Source organism: Bos indicus, chromosome 11 (genome assembly GCF_029378745.1).
Source record: "Bos indicus isolate NIAB-ARS_2022 breed Sahiwal x Tharparkar chromosome 11, NIAB-ARS_B.indTharparkar_mat_pri_1.0, whole genome shotgun sequence".
Taxonomy (NCBI): Eukaryota; Metazoa; Chordata; class Mammalia; order Artiodactyla; family Bovidae; genus Bos; species Bos indicus.
Genome location: NC_091770.1, coordinates 46,401,969 through 46,423,935, shown reverse-complemented (window position 1 = coordinate 46,423,935; position 21,967 = coordinate 46,401,969). Strand labels below are relative to the sequence as shown.

The 21,967-nt window shown below is 42.7% G+C and overlaps 1 protein-coding gene across 2 annotated transcripts; it reads right to left on the bottom strand.

Moving 5' to 3' along the window:
* Positions 1-2,472: 2,472 nt before the first annotated feature.
* On the bottom strand, positions 2,473-7,118 carry LOC109565559 (interleukin-36 alpha-like). Of its 2 annotated transcripts, none has more exons than XM_070798139.1 (5): positions 6,787-7,118; positions 6,555-6,678; positions 6,350-6,463; positions 6,051-6,190; positions 2,473-3,494 (listed from the first exon to the last, which is right to left on the bottom strand). In XM_070798139.1, exons 2-5 carry the CDS (start codon positions 6,619-6,621, stop codon positions 3,279-3,281), a joined length of 537 nt encoding a protein of 178 aa, XP_070654240.1. In that variant the 5' UTR covers positions 6,622-6,678; positions 6,787-7,118; the 3' UTR covers positions 2,473-3,278. The 2 variants fall into 2 exon arrangements, with proteins under 2 accessions (XP_070654240.1, XP_070654241.1); XM_070798140.1 differs by having other exon boundaries at positions 6,561-6,678; positions 6,787-7,115.
* Positions 7,119-21,967: the final 14,849 nt, after the last annotated feature.

The following is a 21,967-nucleotide window of genomic DNA, read 5'->3' as shown; positions in this document are numbered from 1 at the left end:
GCAGTAGTCCCTAACTGGCCTCCCTGCTTCCGTTCTTACCTCCCTCAAGTTAAACTCCCGTCCAGCAGCAGTGAGCAGGATCAAAGATGTCAGTGTGATCCTATCACTGCCCTGCTCATAACTCTCCCATGGCTTCACAGCACACATAAACTTGCCATTGCTTATAAACTTGCCCTTGCTTGTCTCTCTGCACGTCTTCTATCCCTGCCCTTCCTACCCTCCCTGCTCTGGTGTCTTGCTGATTCTACGCTCTGCCCCCAACAAAGAGCTCATCTTCTCAGGGAGCCTCTCCTGTTTCTCTGCAGGAACTGGGCTTTCCCAGACCTTATAGGGTCCACCCCCTTACTTCCATGCATTTGCAAAAAAAAAAAAAAACAAGCAGCCTCTAAATGATGTCTTCCCTGACTGCCCTGTCTCCAAGAGCCTGCACATTCATGCTCTGATTTCTAATTCTTCTCTATTATTTTCTTTATAATATGTATGTTGCCATCACCATGGATATTTATCTGTGTATGTACATATGTATATATGTATGTACATAGACACGTATGTATGTGTGTATTGTCCTCAGCACCAAAATGCCAGCTTCACGGGGCCAAGGAACTTGTCTGTCTTGTTAACTAGATCCTTAATGTCTGAAATAGTGTCTCACTTATTTTGGGAAATAGTAAAATTTATTAAATAAACAAAGGAATGAATGGAATATTCTATGAATAAGAGGAAGACTGGGAAGAGAGAAAGGGAGAGAGCTGCCTTGGAGGGGCATCTGTTGAGATGAGAGGCAAGTTCCTGCCCCCTCATGGAGAAGAGTCAGGGGTTGCTATCCCATAGCAGAAATAGACTACCCCAAGAGGATCTCTCAAACAGTAGAGGAGACTAGGAACTTCACCTTCAGCTGGATGACTGATATACCTGGAGATCCTCGGGCTCACCCTGGCTCCTCAGCCAAGACAGTGTAGGGAGGGAGTTCTTGGGAAGCCTTGTATGGGTTCCAGCCTTGAACCCAAGACACTGTACACCCCAGTTGGTCCAAGAGCATCCAGTTTATGCCCATTTTCCCAGGGTGATACTCGTTTGGGTTTTATTATTTTGGGTTTGGGGGTGTTTTTTTGCAGGGGGATATTTTTGTTTTGTTCTGGGTGGGGATTGTTTTTTGTTTTGTTTGTTGTTTGTTTTGTTTTGACTCTGCTGCATGGCTTGCGGGATCTTAATTCCCCTAGACCAGGAGTCAAACCCAGGCTCTGGCAGTGAAAGCGCTAATCATTGGACAACCAGGGGATTCCTCCTGTGTAATTCTTAATAGAGCTCCTTTCACTCTCTTAAGAGTTCTGGCCACCTCACAGCTCTAGGGAAATTACCTACATAGGGAAAAGCAGAGGAGAAATAGGTCTACCTTTCTGTAGAAACCATGAGAAATGAAAGCTCAGGGATTTATGTGTTGTCTATCACCAGGAAGAAATTGAATCTCTGACATCAACATGGCCACTCTAATGCTGAAAGGCAGAAGATATTAGGATGAGGTGAGGAGGTCAAGGCATGCTTGTGGGGCCCAGAAATTCATCAATGTGCTTGGAAAAATATTGTCTCCATAATCTTTCTCCAAATCTCAGGACAAGTAAAATCATAACAGAAAGTTAAAAAAAAAAATCACAAGATGATATGGGTTAGAAATCACCATATTGGGCTTCCTTGGTGGCTCAGTGGATAAGAATCCACCTGCCAGTGCAGGGGACATGGGTTCAATCCCTGGTATGGGAAGATCCCACAAGCCATGGAGCAACTAAGCCCATGCACCACAACTATTGAGCTTGTGCTTTAGGGCTTGGAAGATGCAACTACTGAAGCTTGTATGCCCTAGAGCCTGTGCTCTGCAACAAGAGAAGCCACTGCAATTAGCAGTCCATGCACTGCAACTAGAGAAAAGCCCACACAGCTACGAAGACCCAGTGCAGCCAAGATTAAATAAATAAATACATATTTTAAGAAAGAAATATCCCTGTATTTACAGAGGATGCTGTTTACTGACATGATGTGGGAAGAAATGTTATTTCATAAAGGGTAGAAGAAAAGATAAGTCTTTGTTGCCACTATGCTCTAGATGAGTGGATGCCATGTCAGATCATGGCCTGTGAGTTGATGGGAAAAGAGCTAAGAAGCTCTTTCTGGGATAGGATAGGGGAGTGTTGTGTTAGCTGTGCAGTAGCATTATGCATAAAATATGGAGTATGATATCTACTAATGATGCTTTATTTGTACCACCACCCCAGTAGTGAAGCCAGGGGAAACCTGAGTTTAGGAAGATACCACCTTCTACAACTATCCTACTGGGTTCTTAGAAGTGGGAGATTTCATGGGAACCTGGTTTTGTCATTTCATGGGAAAAAATGATAAAACTCCTTATGAATGCAGAGAGTCAGTATTATGATCATGCTATCCCATTAAAGTCATTAAATTCATAACAGCAACTGAGAGGAGCAAATTTTTTATTTCACAAATTTAACTTTCCATGAGATCCAGTGATAATGCTTTAGGTGAAAGCTTCATAAACAACACTAGTTCTTCATTCAAACCAGCAGAGCACATAACTTCACTGAGACACAAGCCACTCCCACAAGGGCTTCCAGCTTTCTTCTTAGTCTTTTCTTTTATGGAACTTGTCTGTCTGCTTTTCCCCACCAGGATGCAAAAGATCTTGATACATTGCCACAGAGCAACATATCTGAAAATCCAGAGATCTGGACTCCAAATGAAAGAATTATCACCTTCATTTGTTATTTGAAGCATCATTAGCAGGTATGTTAAGTAGAGTTTTCTTTAGTATTTTTGTCAAGGTGTCATAATTTAGCCACATGGCCATAGCAAAGACCCTCAGTTTCCCTGCACTGTTGTCCATGTGGCGGAGGGCACACAACTTGGCCCAGTGTTGTGCGTATGTTGTCACTGCATGGACATGTTGAGGTCAGTAAGATACTCTTGGATGAAAAGCTTAACCAAGATTCTTCCTTCTTTTACGACTAAGATGGTTCAATTCACAGTTGGGGAATCTGCAAGCCCCCCAAAAATGAAATGGACATAATTCTGGCAATTCTGCCTTTCCTTGTTGAATGATCGGTATGACAATGTTCATCTCCAAAGTACTTTTCTCTCTTTTTTTCTTTATTAATTAAAGTATTGCTGATTTGCAGTGTTGTGATTCAGAAGCATTTCAGGAGCTTGAATGGAGGAAACCAAAGACAAGATTCTCTGCGCAGAGAACAACCCTCATCCCTAGACCAGCCTTAAGGCTGGAGTACTGTGAACCCAAAGTCAGTAGTGTAGATTTTCCCCAGTTCCTGGGTGATAATCACAGGACAGCCTCCACAGGAGCAGGAGCCGATGAACCAGCCAGGGAAGGCCACAGACTCAAAGCTGGAGGCCCTGCCATTCTGGTCATGGTAGAAGAGAAAAGGCTTCACAGGCTCAGTCTGGTGGTACAGATCCATTATGTTCCGTTCCTAAAGGGCGAGAAGGAGGTCCCAGGGAGAAACAGCACTGTTTGAGTTCTTCCACACTCTGCACACTAACAGTTCCTATTCGAGATTGTTTTCGCTGTTGAAACAGGCCTGGGCACCTCTATTTCATATTAAACCATTAAAAATTATCAGCCCCAAATACTTTAGAGATATTAAGTTTAGGAGTGAAAACTTAGACCACTAATTTCAATGGTTCTTAATGTGAGCCTTTGAAGAAGAACAGTGTTGACATCAATGTTTTTGAGAATACAAAGCACAGATTTAGCCATTACCTGTTCCTTATAAACTCAAGGAATAGTTACATAACAGTTATCATGAATCTAAACAGAGTTGTTTCATATCAAGTGTCTCCAACCTCAGAACTATGGATGTTTTGGGCAGAATAATCTTTTGTTGTCAGGCTCTGTCTTGTGTATGCTGGGAGGTTTAATAGCGCCCCTGGCTTCTACCCACTAGAGATTAGCAGAATCCCCTAGTCCCTAGGTGTGGCAACTAAAAATATCACCAGACATTGAAAAATTTGTCAGGGGCAAAATTGCCCATCATTAAACCACTATTTTCTATCTTGTCATCAAATTGAGTGTCTGCCTATGCTTGTTTGCTGAAGGCTTTTACATTTATTACTGACTCCAATAGATGGTCTTCCCTGGTGGCTCAGCTGGTAAAGAATCTGCCCGCAATGGGGGAGACCTAGGTTTGGCCCCCGGGTTGGGAAGATGCCCTGGAGAAGGGAATAGCCATTGACTCCATTATTCTGGCCTGGAGAATTGCATGGACTGTTTAGTCCATGGGGTTCCAAAGAGTCGGACATGACTGAGTGACTTTCACTCTTCTTTCCGTATAATAAATATAGATATAGAACATACATGCATGCATGCTAAGTTGCTTCAGTTGTGTCCGACTCTTTGCAACACTATGGACTGTAGCCTGCCAGGCTCCTCTGTCCATGGGATTCTCCAGGCAAGAATATTGGAGTGGGTTGCCATGCCTGCCTTCAGGGGATCTTCCCGACCCAGGGATCAAACCCGTGTCTCTTACGTCTCCTGCATTAGCAGGCAGGTTCTTTACTACTAGGGCCACCTGGGAAACCTATAGAATATATAGATCAAGGGATCAAGAGATTTCCCTAAAGCACACAGAGGCCTGGTTTGTGATCCTCCTATAACTTAAAATATTTTTAAATAATGGAGAACCGCATTATTAAAATGTTTGTTACAGAGAATTGCTTGTTCACTTAAAGTTGAAAACTATCTCATCCACCTAGTGATAATCAACTGCTGAAACTGTCATAGCTGATTCCACCCACACATGTGCAGTTGACCCTTCCTATCAGCAGATTCTGCGTACTTGGAGTAAACCAACTGAGGACCAAAAATATTTGGAAAAAAAAAAAAACAAAAAAATCCAGAAAGTTCCAAAAAAGCAAAACTTGAATTTTCTGTATGCTGGCAACTATTTATATAGTGTTCTTACTGTATTAGGTATTATTAAGTAATCTAGAGATGATTTTAAGAATAGGTTACATAATTATATAGGTTATATAGGAACTTGAGCATCCACTTTGGTATCCATGAGGGATAGAGGAGTCCTGCACCAAATCCCCCAAAGATGCCAAAGGATGGCTCTGTGTGTGTGTGTGTGTGTGTGTGTGTGTGAGAGAGAGAGAGAGAGAAAGAGACAGAGAGACAGAGAGAGAGAGAGATTCATATATATAGTCAAGAATAAATCTAAAATCCTTCCTCTTTGCTGAATTACTTTTTAAGCAAAACAAACGATTTTAGCAGATTAGTTTCAAAACACTCCTGCAATTTTTTCTTATTTCATAATACACACAGCCTAAAGAACCAAAAATAAATATGCATAAGGATAATAAATAGTTTGTCCTTTAAAAGATTCTAGAGTACTTCTCTGGTGGTCCACTGGTTAAGAATGGGCCTGTCAATGCAGGGAACACAGATTCGATCCCTGGTCTGGGAGGATCCCACATGCTGCGGGGAAACTAAGCCTGTGTGCCACCACTGTTGAAGCTCTCATGCTCTAGAGCCCATGTTCTGCAACAAGAGAAGCCACCACTTCTCAGTGCACAATGAGAAGCCTGTGCACCTCAATTAGAGAATAGCCCCTGTTCTCAGCAAGTAGAGAATGCCCATGCACAGCAATGAAGAGCCAGCACAGCTAGAAATAAATTAAAAAATAAAAATTTAACAAAGATTCTAAAAAGCTAAATTTTCCATCAAATGAGCACTTAGTGAAATTAATGCACACCTTCCTCCTAGTTGGGGATAAATACTATGGCTCAGATGGTCAAAAATCTGCCCACAATGCTGGAGACTTGGGTTCGATCCCTAGGTAAGGAAGATCCCCTGGAGTAGGAAATGGCAACCCACTCCAGTATTCTTACCTGGAGAACCCCATGGACAGAGGAACCTGGCAGGGCTACAGTCTGTGTGGTGGCAAAGCCGGACACAACTGAGCAACCAACACTTTCGCTTTCACTCCTAGTCAGGCATAGACAAGACCCTTATTTTCCATACTCACCTGAAGCTGCAGCGTGGGCTGCCCCTTGACCTTCGTGCAGAAGAGACAAAGCTCCGGCTCCTTCAGTCCCAAGTAGACAGGATTCCCCCTGCCCTTCTCAAGAGTCTCTGTGTACTTGCATGAGACTAAGGTAACAGTGACTGGGAACACAACATAATCACAGGTCACTCTCTCATTCATTACAACCTGCGAGATAAGCCCAATTAACGAGTCTGTTCACAGTGAAATGAAAAAACTGAGCACACACCACACAGCAGTACTGGCCAAAGGGACTGCCATGGACAGGCCTTGCCACTCACCTGGATCCATTTGGTCCTTCCTTGGGACAGCTGTGAGGGTCTGGCCTTGAAGGACCCATACCAGATGGTTGATATCCTGAATATTCACCAGAATCGGGTGTATCCTGGATAATACTGTAGAGAAAATCAAAAGGCAAATGTGAGCAGCAGGGTACTGAATATCCCCCCTTTCCAATTTTTTTTGCCCTTCCATGTACATCTTCACCTGGACCTTTTACTTTTCCATCCCCTTTGGATGATGGTGTTTCAGAACGGCCAAGGTGGGAAGACATTTATGTGCAGATGGATCCCACAGGAGGATCTGAGTCAGTCCCAAGCCACGGTTTGACCTTGAGTCAGAAGAAGAGCTAATGAGCCAACAGCAACCTCAGGGAGAATCTATGGTCCCAGAACTCACCTCGCTCCCTCTCCTGTTCACCTTCTTGGACGTAGCCTACCTTCCAGCAGAAGCAGTGGTACCTGCATTCAGACCTAAACCCAGAGCCTTAAAACGACAGGAGGGCCAAGGCCAGAGGTCTGGAAGCAGAAAAGATCAAAGGTCAGCAGGCTTTGCAGCTACGAAGGACGCCATGTCCCTGTGGCTATGGACTATGGCTTCTTCTGTGCTCAGGTGCTCTGACAGAGTCCAGTAGGGCCCGAGCCTTTGACCCACACCAAGAAAAGAGGAAGTTCTGCCTCACTGGGGCTAGGACTTCCCAGCACCCTGAGTATTTGTCAGCTCCTGATACCAGGGTAATTTAGTGAGGCTTTATATAAAGAAATATCAACTGGGGCAGGGTTGCAACCTGTTCACACACCGTGAAAAAGGAGGCATGCTAAGTCTTTAAGAGCAGTCACCAGGAAACATCGTCATCAACACTGAGTTTGAGGAAAGAAGTGTTAGGGGACTGTCCCATGGCCGATGACTAAGCAATGATGCTGCAAAATGTTACACTAATCTTATTCCAAAGAGTGGAAACCCATAGTGGGTTCAAGGTAGACTTAGAAAGGGAGGGGTCCCCTAAGGCCTGTGTAGTTTCCAACCACTCCTGGTCCAGTCATCTTATCCCCTGCCAATCTCGGATGAAAAAATACAAACACTCCAGTGTATGCTCCTCCAGCTTTTCAGAGTGAGTGTGAATGCTGCCTCTCCACTCAAGGAAAGCCTTGCCTGGACAAGGTCAGTTCCTGCACACCCTACCCCTCATGGACTCTAGAGTAGTGGCTCCTAGATGCTCTATTCCCTGAGCTAGAAGACATGCATTAGCTCTTCCGCAAAGGGAAATAGGCAGTGCTGGTGAGACTCTGTCCCGACCTTTCAGCCCATCTGAGTTCACTATCTGTAGTGGTTCCCAGCTCCTGTCTGCTCCACATCAAGGGCTTGCATCTCAGGGGCAGCCTTAACCAATTGAGGAGAGGATTGGTGAATAAATGTCTCAGGTTCTTCAGCCTCTGATGGGATTGTGCTAACATTTCTTATAGGGTTCCTAACTACCTCACCAGCCTACCTCACCTCATAAAGACACTCTCATGTTCACGCCTTTACCCTCCCCAAAGATTCTTGCTTCTTGATCTTGTCCTGGGTAGCCCATGGTAAGCTGGTGAGCTGTCCTTTTAGGAGTGTGGAGTCATGAAGCACTGACATTTAAATGTACAGCAAGTTTCTTTGAGTCAAAACTGGAATTCAGAATCAAGTTGAGTCCATAAAGAGGTCCTGCGTAGAGCATCCCTTAGCATGAGTTGATTCCCATGCTCTTTTTGGGCTTCCCAGGTGGCTCAGTGTTAAAAGAATCCACCTGCCAAGGCAGGAGTTGTAGGAGACACTAGTCGGATCCCTGGATGGGGAAGGTCCCCTTGAGAAGGAAATGGCAGAAGAAAGTCCAGAGCTTGTGACATCACCCCCATGCTCCTTACACAGGACTGAATGCACTTGGATATCTTAAGAAAAGGGGCTCAATATCCTGCCATCAGGTACAAAGAAGCAAACATCCAGGACCCACAAGTATAGATGCAGCATATACTAATGCAAACTTATTCATGACCACAGTCAATAGGATATGTGGTCCTTCCAGATGCTTTATTGCATCCTATAAAACATGGAGCTCTATATGACCTGGAAACTTAGCCCATAGTACCATTATCAGAGGTGATGGGGGCTTAGGTGATACCAGATAACCCAAGACCTCTCTGTATCTCTCCCTAATATGGAAGTGACATCCTTGATAGCTAAGGGAGTAGGTACTCCTGAGAAGGGAACTTGAATCAAATATGATGAAGGAAATTTCTCTCTCTGCAAGATAGGGATACAGTTTAGAGATACAGCTTCCCTACTCTCTTAGCTAGCCAGAACTGAATTTGCCTTGAAATTTAATTCTTTTGCCCATCCATATCTATCCTTCATTATTCAGTTTAAGGTCTAATACAGTCATCTCAGCCCCACAAATCCATTCCAGTTCTGATAGTATAATCCCCACAACTCAATTTTTCTATGGTTCACCTGTTGGAAAATCACATGGAACTGTCCTTGTTCTGCACATTCTTCATGTTCAAAGTGTGGTCCATGGAGCAGCGGCACTGGCAACAACAAGCAGTTTACCAGAAATGCAGAATCTCAGGTTCTACCCCAGACTTACAGGATCAGGACCTGAAATGTTTTTAAACAGCATTAAAACTACAATATGTTCTATGCTGATATAGAACACACCACTGTCAATAGTCTAGTCACATAAGCATAGCAAGAAAGAAGTTGGGATTCAGGGTAGGCCTGGGCCTGGGGAAGGAACAAGCAAACCAGCCCTAGACCCACCCTCAGCTTTCCTCAGCCTTTGGAACCCATGAGATAGGCTGTCTTGGCACTGGTGGGGGGCGGAGAGATGGCAGTAGTAAAGAAAAGAAGTCATTCCTGGAAGTCTGTGATGATGGACAGACCCTCACAAGGATTTTCACTTGGAGTACTTACAGTTTGATTGAACCAGGTACTCTCAAACTATATTTGGTTTCATTTAGGCCAAATACTTTCTACCAGAAGGAAAGAGAAAGTCTCTCTAGAGGCGAGCAAAGTCATTCCAAAGACAACAGGCCATAAGTAGTTGAAGATTACCAGGCATATACACAAACAAGAATAAGAGCAAAAAGAAAGAAAAGAAAGAGAAAGGAAGGAAGGGAGGGAGGGAGAGAAGGAGTGAGGGAGAAAATAAAAGAAAGAAAGAAAAGGAAAATAGAAACATATCCACACAGAGATCACATTTTGTAACTATTATACACAGAGCTTAAAACAACTGTCCTAACCATGTTTAAGAAACAAATGATGAATAAGAATATCTTTCTAGAACAGCAAACTATGAAAAGTGGCAAATTTGGAAGAAGCAAACAGCATCTCTTGCACTGTAAAATACATCAAACAAAATAAGCCAATATTTGTATTTGGCAATAGACAGCACACAACAGAAGAATTAGAGAATGACATCAACAAGGTGGTGGTTTAGGAATTTCTAGGGCTTGTCCCCTCCCAGAAACATCCATTTGAACAACTCTCCATACTCTGAAATACCTTCACAAGAGCTTCACAGGTGAGGGATTACAGCACTTGGGTGGAACATGGAAGTAAGAAAAGATGCATTGAAAAACATAGGAAAGACAGTTTCACCTTACTCCCATCACCCCTCCCCTGTGGAGAGAGACATCTAACCTATGGCAGAAGGAAGTGAAGTAAGGACTTGACTTCACAGTGGACTCTACCATCAGCCCACCACAACATCAGGTCAGTTCCCATGACCCCAGGCTCCTGGTGGGCTTGCACAAAACCAGGTTACCAGTCCACCCAGCACCAGGCAGGTTCCTATGAACCCAGGCTTCTGGTAGGCTCCTGCCTTAGGACCAGGTTGACTCCATGGCTCCAGTGCCAAGATGGCTTCTACAGACCTATACTCCAGATGAGCCTTCATGGAACTAGGCTTTTGGCCTGCCCCAATGCAAGGCTGGTACCATTGGCCCCAGGCTCCAGGCAGGCTCCCGACTCATGGCAGCACCAGGCAGCCCCATGGCCTCAGACTTTAGGCTGGCTTTCCTGGCCTGGACTCTTGGCAAGCTTCTGTGGATACAGACTCCCATCCCAGTCCAGCCCAGCCCAGCATTTGGCTGCTTTCATGGCCCCAGCTTTCAGATTGAATCCCATGGTCCCAACCTCCAGACTTGTCCCTTGGATTCAACCTCCAGGTTGGCCCCATGAGCCCTGAACTATAGACTATAGGCTGACTCCTACAGCCCTAGTTGTCAGGTTCACCCAAATGCTAGGTAACCCCAGCTTTCAGGCTCCTGTGAACCCAGACTCCAGGCCTGCCCCACTACCAGGACAGCTCCTGTGGACCCAGATGCCAGACCCACCCCAATCGTCCCCAGGACCTGACTGGCTGGCACAGACCCAGGATCCAGACCCATCCACACAGACTCAGGTCCCAGGCTTACCATCACAGACTCAGGCATCTGGTCAACCCTAGTGAACTCAGACGCAAGGGTAGTTCATTGCAAGGATCGACCCTGTGGATCCAAGCACCAGGTATGGTCACCTGCTGACCCAAGTACCACCTGCCTGTCTGAGAACTCCAGCAGCAAACACCCATGGACACCACCAGATGCCTTACTCAGAATCTCTGGACAGGCTGACTGGTGAAGGGCTTTCCCCTCTGAAGCCAGACTGTAAAGACTGGAAGAGGCAACTACTTTCTTAAATGCACAGACAACGAAGGCCACAAAGATCACAAGATTCAAGGAAACATGACACCACCAAAGGAAACTAATACAGCTCCATAGTAGTTTAGTAGTAGTTGCTCAGTTGTGTCCAACTCTGCAACCCCATGGACTGTAGCCTACCAAGCTAACTGCCCATGGGCTTCTCCAGGCAAGAACACTGAAGTGGGTTGCCATTCCCTTCTCCAGGATATCTTCCTGACCCAGGGACCGAACCCAGATCTCCTGTACTGCAGACAGATTCTTTATCCTCTGAGCCACCACAGAAGCTTCAATAATTGACCCTAAAGAAAAGGAGATAAATGGACTGACAAATAATTCTGAATAGTACTCTTAAGAAATTCAGTGAACTACAGAACACAGAGAAGAACAAAAGAATACAGAAGAACACAGAGAAAACAAAATAAAATTAGAAGCATAATGCATTAAAAAAAAAATTAGTTTAGGGCATTCCTTAGCAGTCCAGTGGTTAGGACTCCCTGCTTTCACTGCCAAGAGCCTGTGTTTGATCCCTGATCAGGGAACTAATATCTCACAAGTCATACTGGATATTAAATTAAATTAAATTAAATTAAAAATTTAAAACTTAAAAAAATGAACAAAGAAACAGAAATCATTAAATAAAAACAAACAGAAATCCTGGAGTTGAAGGACTCTTCAACTCTACAATGACCAAGCTGATGAATTCCACAGACAGCTTCAACAACAGACTGGATTTAACACAAAAAGAATTAGAGCAACAGAAGACAGGTCATTTGAAATTATTCAGTTAGAGGAGAAAAACAGGAAAAAAAAATAATTAAGAATAGAAAAGAGAGGGATTCCCTGGTAGCTCAGTGGTAAAAATCTCCCTGCCAAGGCAGGAGACATGGACAGATTTGATCCCTGATCCGGGAGCATCCCATATGTCATGTAGCAACTAAGCCTGGGCACCACAATTATTGGGTTCATGCTCCACAAGGGAAGCTACCAGGATGAGAAGCCCGCACACTGCAACAGAGACCAGCTCCCACTATCCACAACTAGAGAAAAACCCGTGCCACAACAAAGACCCAACACAGCCAAAAATAGAATAAATAAAACTTAAAAATAGAAAAGAAAGCTTCCACTTCAAAATGGCGATGAACAAAGATCCTGAACTCACATCACAAGGACACACTAAATCTACAAAACTAGCTGAACTTGCATCTACAACAAATTTAAAAGGCCACATTGAGATGGGTAGAAGAAGCAGAGACTTGGTCTCACCAAATACCACATCCGAGACATGGCAACCCATAAGTGAGGGAGACATCTGAAAAGAATATGGAACTTTGACCTGAAGAGCAAGATGTTTATGCTCCACATAAAGCATTCAAAACCCTGGGGACCTATGCCAAAGAGACAAGCCCACAAAGTCTCTGTCTATGAAAACAAACGTGGTTTATGTCCATAGAGCTGTAGAGAATGGAGAAACTGCTCTTAAAGGGCTCATGCACTGACTCACTTGCCCTGGGAACTCACACAGGAGTGGCAGTTTGAAGGGTGCCTGGACCACGTGTAGAGGAGATTGACTTGCTAGACTTGGGGGGACTTCTGGAGATGCAGAAACTTGCTGAGACTCTCTGGGGATGGAAGCACTGACAGGCATCATATTTGAGTTCTCTTTTGGCCTTGCTGGTATCAGCACTGGTGGGCACTATTTTGGCACTCCCTCTTTCCCTGTTAAGCCAGTAGGCACACCTGATCCCACCATGCCACGGCTGTGGCCCTACTAATGCTAGAAATTACACTCAGCCCACATAGAGATGTCCCTTGACTGCCTAGCTCTGGTGGCCAGGGAAATAGTCCAACTGGGCCCCATGAGTCATTTTTGCACAAGGCCACTCCTTTAAGACTTGGAGAGATCGCTGTTTTACCTAAGACGTAGAAACAAACACAGAGCATCAAGCAGAATGGGGAGACAGAGGAACATATTCCAAAGGAAAAAACAAGATAAAACCTCAGAGAAAGACCTTAGTGAAATAGAGATAAATAATCTACCTGATAAAGAGTTCAAAGTAATGGTCATAAAGATGCTTACAAAAACAAGAGAAGAATGGATGAACACAGTGAGAACTGTAAGACAGAGACAAAAAATATAAGACAGTATGAAATAGAGGTCACAGACCTGAAAAATATAATAGCTGAACTGAAAAAAAAAAAAAAAAAAAACACTAGCAGGGTTGAACAGCAAACTATATGAAGTAGATGAATGAATCAGTGACCTCAAAGAGAGGTAGTAGAAATCACCCAAACAGAGCAGCAAAAAGAATTTTTAAAAGTGAATATAGCTTAAGGGACTTATTGAACAACAACAAACAGAACACCATCCATATTGTAGTGGTACCAGAAGGAGAAAGGGCTCTCCAGGTGGCTCAGCTGGTAAAGAACCCGCCTGCCAATGCAGAAGACACAAGAGACTCAGGTTCAATCCTTGGGTCAGGAAGATCCCTTGGAGTAGAAAATGGCAATCCACTTCAGTATTCTTGCCTGGAACATCCCATGGACAGAGGAACCTGGTGGGCTACAATCCATGGGGTCGCAAAGAGTTGGACATGACTAAGCACACACAGAAGAAGAAAGAGTAAAAGGGGCAGAAAACCTATTTGAAGAAATAATGTCTGAAAACCTCTAACCTGGGGAAGGAAATGGCCATCCACGATGAGGTAGCGCAAGTGAAAGTGAAAGTGAAGTCGCTCAGTCCTCTCCGACTCTTTGCGACCCCATGGACTGCAGCCTACCAGGCTCCTCCGTCCATGGGCTTTTCCAGGCAAGAGTACTGGAGTGGGGTACCATTGCCTTCTCCGAAGAGTTGAGTTACAACTTACTAAATGTTTTCTTGGCGTTTTCTTGGTTTGGGTGAGAGAAGCAGTTTAAGCAAAGACATCTCTTTGACTATAAGGATGGAATCCTTATATATAAAATGGGATCGCCCTTCAAAATTTGGCATGTGAATTGGTTAGAACCTATGGCGGTTGCATGGATAAACCTTGAAACTTTAATTTTTTTTAAATTTGGAACTTTAAAAAAATATTCTTTCAATTCAGATGACAGGGATACACAGGGAACAAGATAACCCACCCCCCACCCCAGCAAAATCGCCTGGACTTTTAGAATACTGTCTGTCAGGGTATCAGTTGCATTTCAAAGACACAGGCAGGGATGGAATTATGAGTCAAGTCACTCAGGAGAGTGACTGGAAAAATATCTAACAGAGTATACTGTGCTTCCAGTGTCAAATTTAAAGAAGAAAAATTACTCCCCCACACTTGTATCACTCTAAGCAGATTCTGTTTTTATTCTGATGTAACTAGAGCATTAGGACCAGAAAGTTTTCAGTGAAGTTAAACTAGAATGCTCTGACTTTGAACAAGGAATTACATTATTTTCTGAGCTATCCTTAGACATGACATCTCTATCATAGCAAAAAAAAAGAGGAAGGCAGGAACAGGGAGGCATATGGACCGCTCTGTTTTAACTAGACTTGTAGCCAACCAGAGTTGGGATTCCTTGAAGTTTGTAAAAGGAAGCTTTCTTCCTAATACGACTTGGGATATTGTTTCTTTCATTCGGCTTCATGATAAGTAATGTACTGCAAGTGCTCAGGAAGCACCCACCTCCTTCTGTTTTGAAGGAGATGTGGAGGTGTGAGGCTACACAGAGCATGAAGCGATTGCAGTCCATTCCCTTTGGTGTCAAAAAACAATTAAAAAAAAAAAAAAAAAGCTTTTGACTTAGAAAATGAACTTATGTTTGCCAGGAGAATGGATAATTAGGGAGTTAGGGATGGACATGTACACACTGCTATGTTTAAAATGGATAACCAACAAAGACATATTGTATAGTACAGGGAATTCTGCTCAATGTTATGTACCAGCCTGGATGGGAGCAGGGTTTGGGGGAGAGTGGATACATGTATATGTATGGCTGCTGCTGCTGCTGCTGCTGCTAAGTCGCTTCAGTCATGTCCGACTCTGTGCGACCCCAGAGACGGCAGCCCACCAGGCTCCCCCGTCCCTGGGATTCTCCAGGCAAGAACACTGGAGTGGGTTGCCAGTAGCGCAGAGACTTCTAAACAAGTTTAACCCAAGGAGACCCACACCAAGACATGTAATAATTAAAATGTCAAAAGTTAAACAGGTCATCTTAAAAACAGCAAGAGAAAAACAACTTGTTACATACAAGGGAATTCTCATAAAACTATCAACTGACTTCTCAGCAGAAACTTTGCAGGCCAGAAAGGAGTGGTGTGATATATTCAAAGTACTGAAAGGAATAAAACTTCCAACCAAGAGTACTCTACCTGGCAAAGTTATCATTCAGAATTGAAGATTAAGAGATTAATCTTCTTAAGATTAAAAGATTAAGAGACTACCAGAAAAGCAAAAGATAAAAGAGTTCATCACCACTAATGGCTTAGTTGTAAAGAATCTGCCTGCCAATGCAGGAGATGTGGGTCTGATCCCTGGGTTGGGAAGATCCCCTGGAGAAGGAAATGGCTATTCACTCCAGTATTCTTGTCTGGGAAATCCATGGACAGAGGAACCTGGTGGGCTACAGTCCATGGGGTCACAAAAGAGTCTAAAGAAATGTTAAGAAACTTCTTTAAGAAAAGAAAAAGCAGTAACTAGCAACAAGAAAATATATGAAGAGGGACCTCCCTGGTGGTCCAATGGTTAAGACTCCAAGCTTCCACTGCAGGGATTGTGGGTTTGATCCCTGGTTAGGGAAATAAGATCCCATGGGCAAATGGTGCAGCCAAGAAATAAATAAAAATAAAGAAACTAGTAATCAATAACAGGAGGAAAACTGAAAAATAAACAAATATGTGAAAATTAAACAACATGTACTTGAATAACTAATATGTCAAAGAAAAAGCCCAAAGGAGAAATTTTAAAATAACTTGAACCAAACAAAAATGAAAATGCAGTAAAACAAAACTTATGGGATGCAATAAAAGCAGTGCTAAGGGGAAAGTTTATAATAATAAACACATTAAGGAAAGAGAAAGGTTTTAAATAAACAGCCTAACTTTATATCTCAAGAACAGAAAAGAAGAGTAAACTAAGTTCAGTGTTCACAGAAGAAAGGAAATTACAAAGATCAGAGAAGAAGTAAATGAAATAGAAATCAAACACACAAAGAAAAGATCAATGAAACTAAGACTTTGTTTTCTGAAAAGATAAGCATAATAGGCAAATCTTCAGCTAGACTAGTTAAGGAAAAAAGAGAGAAGACTCAAATCAAGTCAGATATGAAAGAAAAGACATTACAACTTACATTAAGTACAAAAGATCATAAGAGACCACTATAAACAATTATATACCAACAAATATAACAACCTAGAAGAAATACCTGGAAATATGCAACTTACCAAGACAGTATCATGAAGAAAGAAAATCTGGGCAGACCAAAAATGAGTAAGGAGAATCAGTAATCAAAAACTTTCCAAAAAAGAAAAGCCCAGGATCAGATGGTGAATTCTACTAAACATTTAAATAATTAGCTTCTCAGACTCTTCCAAAAAATTGAAGATGGCCTAAACTCACTTTATGAGACTAGCATCATAATGACACCAAAACCAAAGACGGACAACAGGAGAAAAGAACACTATAGGGCCCAATAGAAGGCATTTCCACTTACCAAGGATGACTGTGCAACTTACTAGCAACAGAGACTAATACTGAGCCCCTGATGTGGCAGTATTCTTCAAGGAGTCTGACTAATCTCATGGTGGCAAGTTCCTGACGTGTCAGATCTTTTCCCTCTTGGAAGGGCAACAGTGTGCCCTCAGAGGGATTGATGTATATACCATTTCTGCCTTCAGAGCCTCAATCACCACTATTATGGGATGACTGATCTACAGGCATGGAATCCCACACAAGATAGCATCCAAGCATAGAGTTCATTTTATATTGAATGAGGGGCTAAAAGAGGCCCATGACCATTGAATCCACTCAATAGTATGCTGGTAAATTTTTAACTCTTTTCTTCCTAGAAAATAAACAAACAGAACATAAGACAAAACTGGTAGTGGTTATCAGTATCTATGATGTAGATATTCCCAACTTGGGCAATTTAAAGTTACCAACTGGTTTTCAAAATCTGAAGATGTAACCTTTGCCCTTTTCTAGCCAGTATGAGCCAACTCTACTACTTCCCTGGATCCACTGGTCCATCCAGAAGTAGTCAACTTAATGGAGCTTTGGGTGGCGTATTGGAGATACAACTGAAGTACCTCTCAGTGGCAGTACTCTTGGAGGATGGAAGTCATCCTTCAGGATTCAGCCTATGAAGGAGGAGGTAGAGTTTCCTTTACACATGAAGACAGGGAGAAATACACTGTAATATTCCTTGTGTAATATCCAAGGAGGGCTTCCCTGGGGATTCAGCGGTAAAGAATCCTCCTGCAATGCAAAAGATGTAGGTTTGATTCTTGTATTGGGGAGATCCCCTGGAGAATACTGGAAATGGAAACCCTTTCCAGTATTCTTGCCTGGAAAATTACCTGGACAGAGGAGTCTGGTGGGCTACAGTCCATGGGGTCGCAAGAGTTGGACATGACCTAGTGACTAAACTATAACAATACAAAAGGAACTCAGGTGATCTGCTTGGTTACCTCTTGGTATCCCTTTGCCTAATTGTAACTGTGAATAAGTACATGTAAGAACACCTAAGTTGGGCCATAAAGAAGGCTGTGCCCAAGAGTTAATGCTTTTGAATTGTGGTGCTGGAGAAGACTCTTGAGAGTCCCTTGGACAGCAGGGAGATAAAATCAGTTAATCCTAAAGGACATCAACCCTGAATATTCACTGGAAGGACTTATGCTGAAGCTGAATCTCCAATACTTTGGCCAACTGAGGTGAAGAGCTGACTCATTGGAAAAGACCCTGATGCTGGGAAAGATTGAGGGAAGGAGGATAAGAGGGCAACAGAGGATGAGAATGGTTGGATGGCATCACCAACTCAATGGACAAGAGTTTGAGCAAACTCTGGGAGATAGTGAAGGACATGGAAGCCTGACAGTCCATGCAGTCAAAAAGGCACACTTAGTGACTAAACAATCACAAGAACATGATAACTAAATGGTCAGACTTCTCATGGATGAGATCTTTGGTTAGATCACCAGGAAAGCCACTAAGACCTGCCAAGGCGATCACTGAGGATAAGGGGAATCCAGAATAGATAGTGGAGAAGAAAGACAGTAGAAACCAGTCACTGGAACCAGTTGCAAAAACAGGTGCAGTAGTCCATCCATTTATAATACTGCTTCCAAGTTCCCCTTAGGAAAAAGGGAATCGGAGTGGATCTGCTCCCAAACATGTGGAGAGGAGATTCATGCAGCACAATGGTGAAGTGCTGTGGCCACAGAGATGTGTCTCTCAGATCTCCTTTTAAGAAACCCTGTCACAAGGAGAATAATAAGCAGATGGCCTTAGGTGCCACACCTCTGGATCCACTGTGATATTCCTGCCAAGGCTACTCTCCCTGAGACACTCCCAGCCAATGACAGAACAGCAGGGGGACCAGAGCCAGGACTCCATCAGGACACAGAAGCTGTTACAGGTAACTTTTGCTGTGCATCTCCTCATAAGTCTGATCATGACTTTCTCTGAGTTCTCACACCTGTACTGCATGCTCTTCCTCTCACTCTTTCTTCCCTCTTTTCAATCACTGGTGTCAGTTTTGCATGATGATTTGAAGGCTCAGGGACTTCCCCGGTAGTCCAGTGGTTAGGACTCTGATCTTTCAACTCAGGAGTCATGGGTTCAATCCCTGGTTGGGTAGCTAAGGTCCCAAATCCCTCATGGCACAACCAAAAAATAAATATATATATAATTTTAAAAAAACAAATGATTTGAATGCTCTGCCTGACTGCCCCAATCCCTCCCCCCATATCTTTCATGTGCATTTCTCCCAATAAATTTATTGACATCTATTTCACCTCAGGGTCTTCTCTTCAGAGCCCCCAAACTAACATGACAGAACCACAAATGAATCTCAGGAACATGAGGCAAGCTGTACAAGGGCATAAGCAATATGATTTCACTTATATGAAGTCTAGAAGCATGCAAAACTAAGTAACATCTATTTTTGTTGCCATTTAGTTGCTAAGTCATGTCTGACTCTTTGTGATGCCATGGACTGTAGCCCACCAGGCTCCTCTGTGCATGGGATTTTCCAGGCAAGAACACTGGCGTGGGTTGCCGTTTCCTTCTCCAAGGGATCTTTCCAAACCAGGGATTGAACTCGTGTCGCCTACATTGGCAGGTGGGTTCTTTATCGCTGAGCCACCAGGGAAACCCAACATCTGTTTAGGGCATATACATATGTGGTAAATCTATAACAAAATGCAAGCGAATAATAGCCATCACATTCAGGATAACAGTTACATCCAATGGAAGGATGAGAAGGCGATGGGATGGTGAATGAACACACGGCTTTCTTAATGTCTTCTGTTTCTTCAGCTGAGGGCTGGGTTCATGTTGGTCCCTTTTATTTATATCTTGAATATATTTGTTGTAAATATTCCCTCAATATAATTCAATATTTATGTTAAAATAGAAAGATTTCCTGAATTTTCTGGGAATACTTATACAATGATAGTTATCATTTATTGTTAACCATAATTTCACTCCTTCTTTAAACTCTCTTAACAATTTCTTAACAGCTATATGTAGCATTTTTAAACTCATGTGTGAAACAAAAGAAAAAAGCTAAAATATTAATTAAAAGGTAGAAAAAATCAGATATCAGTAAAAAAAAGATAAAAAATAAATTCAGTCATATAGGAAAGCCAATAATGTTTTCATCAAACTTTTACAAAGAGAAAAAATAAAATCATTTATGAAAATTTTAAGTATAGATATTTAGATATTACAATTCCAAAGTATGAATCAGTGACGAATGAAAGCGTTTAGTCCCTCTCTATAGACTTGGGTGTTAATCTGGACAACCTCAAGGTGAGGGTGTACAGGCAGACCAATGGTACATCTGCCCAGTGGGGAACAAGAAGGGCCACCTCCCCATCCTATGGCCTCCAGCCCACTGGCAAAATGAACAATCATGATTTGCTTGAAACAGAAACAGCACCGGTGACAAAGGAAAATTATTTTAAATTCAAATGTTAAGAGTTAGACAACCAATGATATATTTGAAACATTTTTTAAAAATGTATTTATCCACATATAGTTGATTGACAATGATGCGTTCATTTCTGCTGTACAGCAAAGGTTTCAGAGAGAGAGAGATCTACATATATACATATACACTCATGGGGCTTCCCTGATGGCTCAGCAGTAAAGAATCTGCCTGCTAATGCAGGAACTGCGAGTTCAACCCCTGGCTGGGAAGATCCCTTGGAGAAGGAAATGGCAGCCATGACAACCTGCTCTAGTATTCTTGACTGGAAAATCCCATGGACAGAGGAGCCTGGTGGGCTACAGTCCATGGGGTCGCAAAAGAGTTGGATGCAACTTAGCGACTAAACAACAACAAATACACACAAACACAGTAAGTCCCCTACATATGAACCTTCAAGTTGCAAACTTTCAGAGATACAAATGTGCTACTATCCAGATATCACTGGATCATTTTTTCAAGAGTACGGATAGAACTGAATCCAGCAAGGAACCAGAACCTGTGCCATCAACATCAGGCATGAGTGAAACTGCACCTGGCCCTCCACCTCTTCTTGCTGATGATCCTTCAGCTCTACCAGCTCCCTCCTCCAGTCAGTAACACTTCTTGCCTGTTCGCTGGATGCCAGCCCCTGTGTGCCAGCTGGTATACTGTACTACTGTACTCTTCAAGGTACCATACTATAGGATTAAATATGTTTTCATCATTTTTTGTGTTTGTTTTTTATGTATTATTTGTGTGAAGAGTATTATAAATGTATTACAGTATTACAATATTTAACTCTTTGTATTAGTTGGGTACTTAGGCCAACTTTGTTGGAGTTACAAATTGGACTCAGGAGCACACTCTGGGAATGGAACTCATTTGTATGTAGGGAACTTTGTGTGCATGTGTGTATTCTTTTTAATATTCCTTTTCATTATGATTTATCACAGAATACTGAATATAGTTCTCTGTGCTATACAATAGGACCTTGCTGTTTACCCATCCTATATATAATAGCTTGCATCTGCTAATCCCAACCTCCTCCATCCTTCCCCAATTCCCTGTTTCCCTTGAGATGTCTGTTCTCTATGTTGTGATTCTGTTTTTGGAAACATCTCTTTTTTTTGGCAAGATGCAATATTTTTATTTGTTAAATGCAAAGTTTTTGTTCAGTAGTGAAATATTTTATTAAATTTGAATAATATCTTTTAAAATTAAAATCTAATTTTTAAAAATGATGACTCTTTTTCATTATTAAATCATATTGTTGGAAAACATTGTTTTTAAAAGACCATGAACACAGCCTGAGTTTTCACATAAAAAAAATAAAATTTGTCACCAATCCTCTTAGCTCTGATCTTTCTAATTCCCAAAACAAAATTTTCTCCTCATGTGGCCAGGGTTTTTCCAGGCCCCACCAGCTCCTAGGAAGTGGTCACACCAATAGTGATGACCAGCTCATGAGCTGGCTCACATGAGGTATCAGGAGGGAGTGGTTCACCACTGCAATGCTGAGAGCTGGCTTTTCTGTTCTCCCCACTCCACTCCCACTCCACTCCCAACCCCTGCAGATGGCATGTGCCTCTTCCCTGTACGCTGGGAATGAGATTTTGTTACCAACCCTTATGACCGAGGGAGGTTTCCGAGTGATAAGGGAAAAGCCCATACATGGAAACTTGCCTCTAATCTTATGTATTCAGCTAAATATTATTTTACATCTTCAAGACACAGATCAGCCAGTATGGC

Bases quoted from the DNA above. Each gene is read 5' to 3' on its own strand.
- LOC109565559 (XM_070798139.1), bottom strand. From the start codon at position 6,621: ATGTCTTCCCACCTTGGCCGTTCTGAAACACCATCATCCAAAGGGGAT. The intron at 6,464-6,554 runs GTGAAGATGTAC...TTTTCTCTACAG, and splicing joins TGGAAAAGTAAAAGGTCCAG to TATTATCCAGGATACACCCG. The intron at 6,191-6,349 runs GTGAGTGGCAAG...TTGTGTTCCCAG, and splicing joins GAAGGACCAAATGGATCCAG to TCACTGTTACCTTAGTCTCA.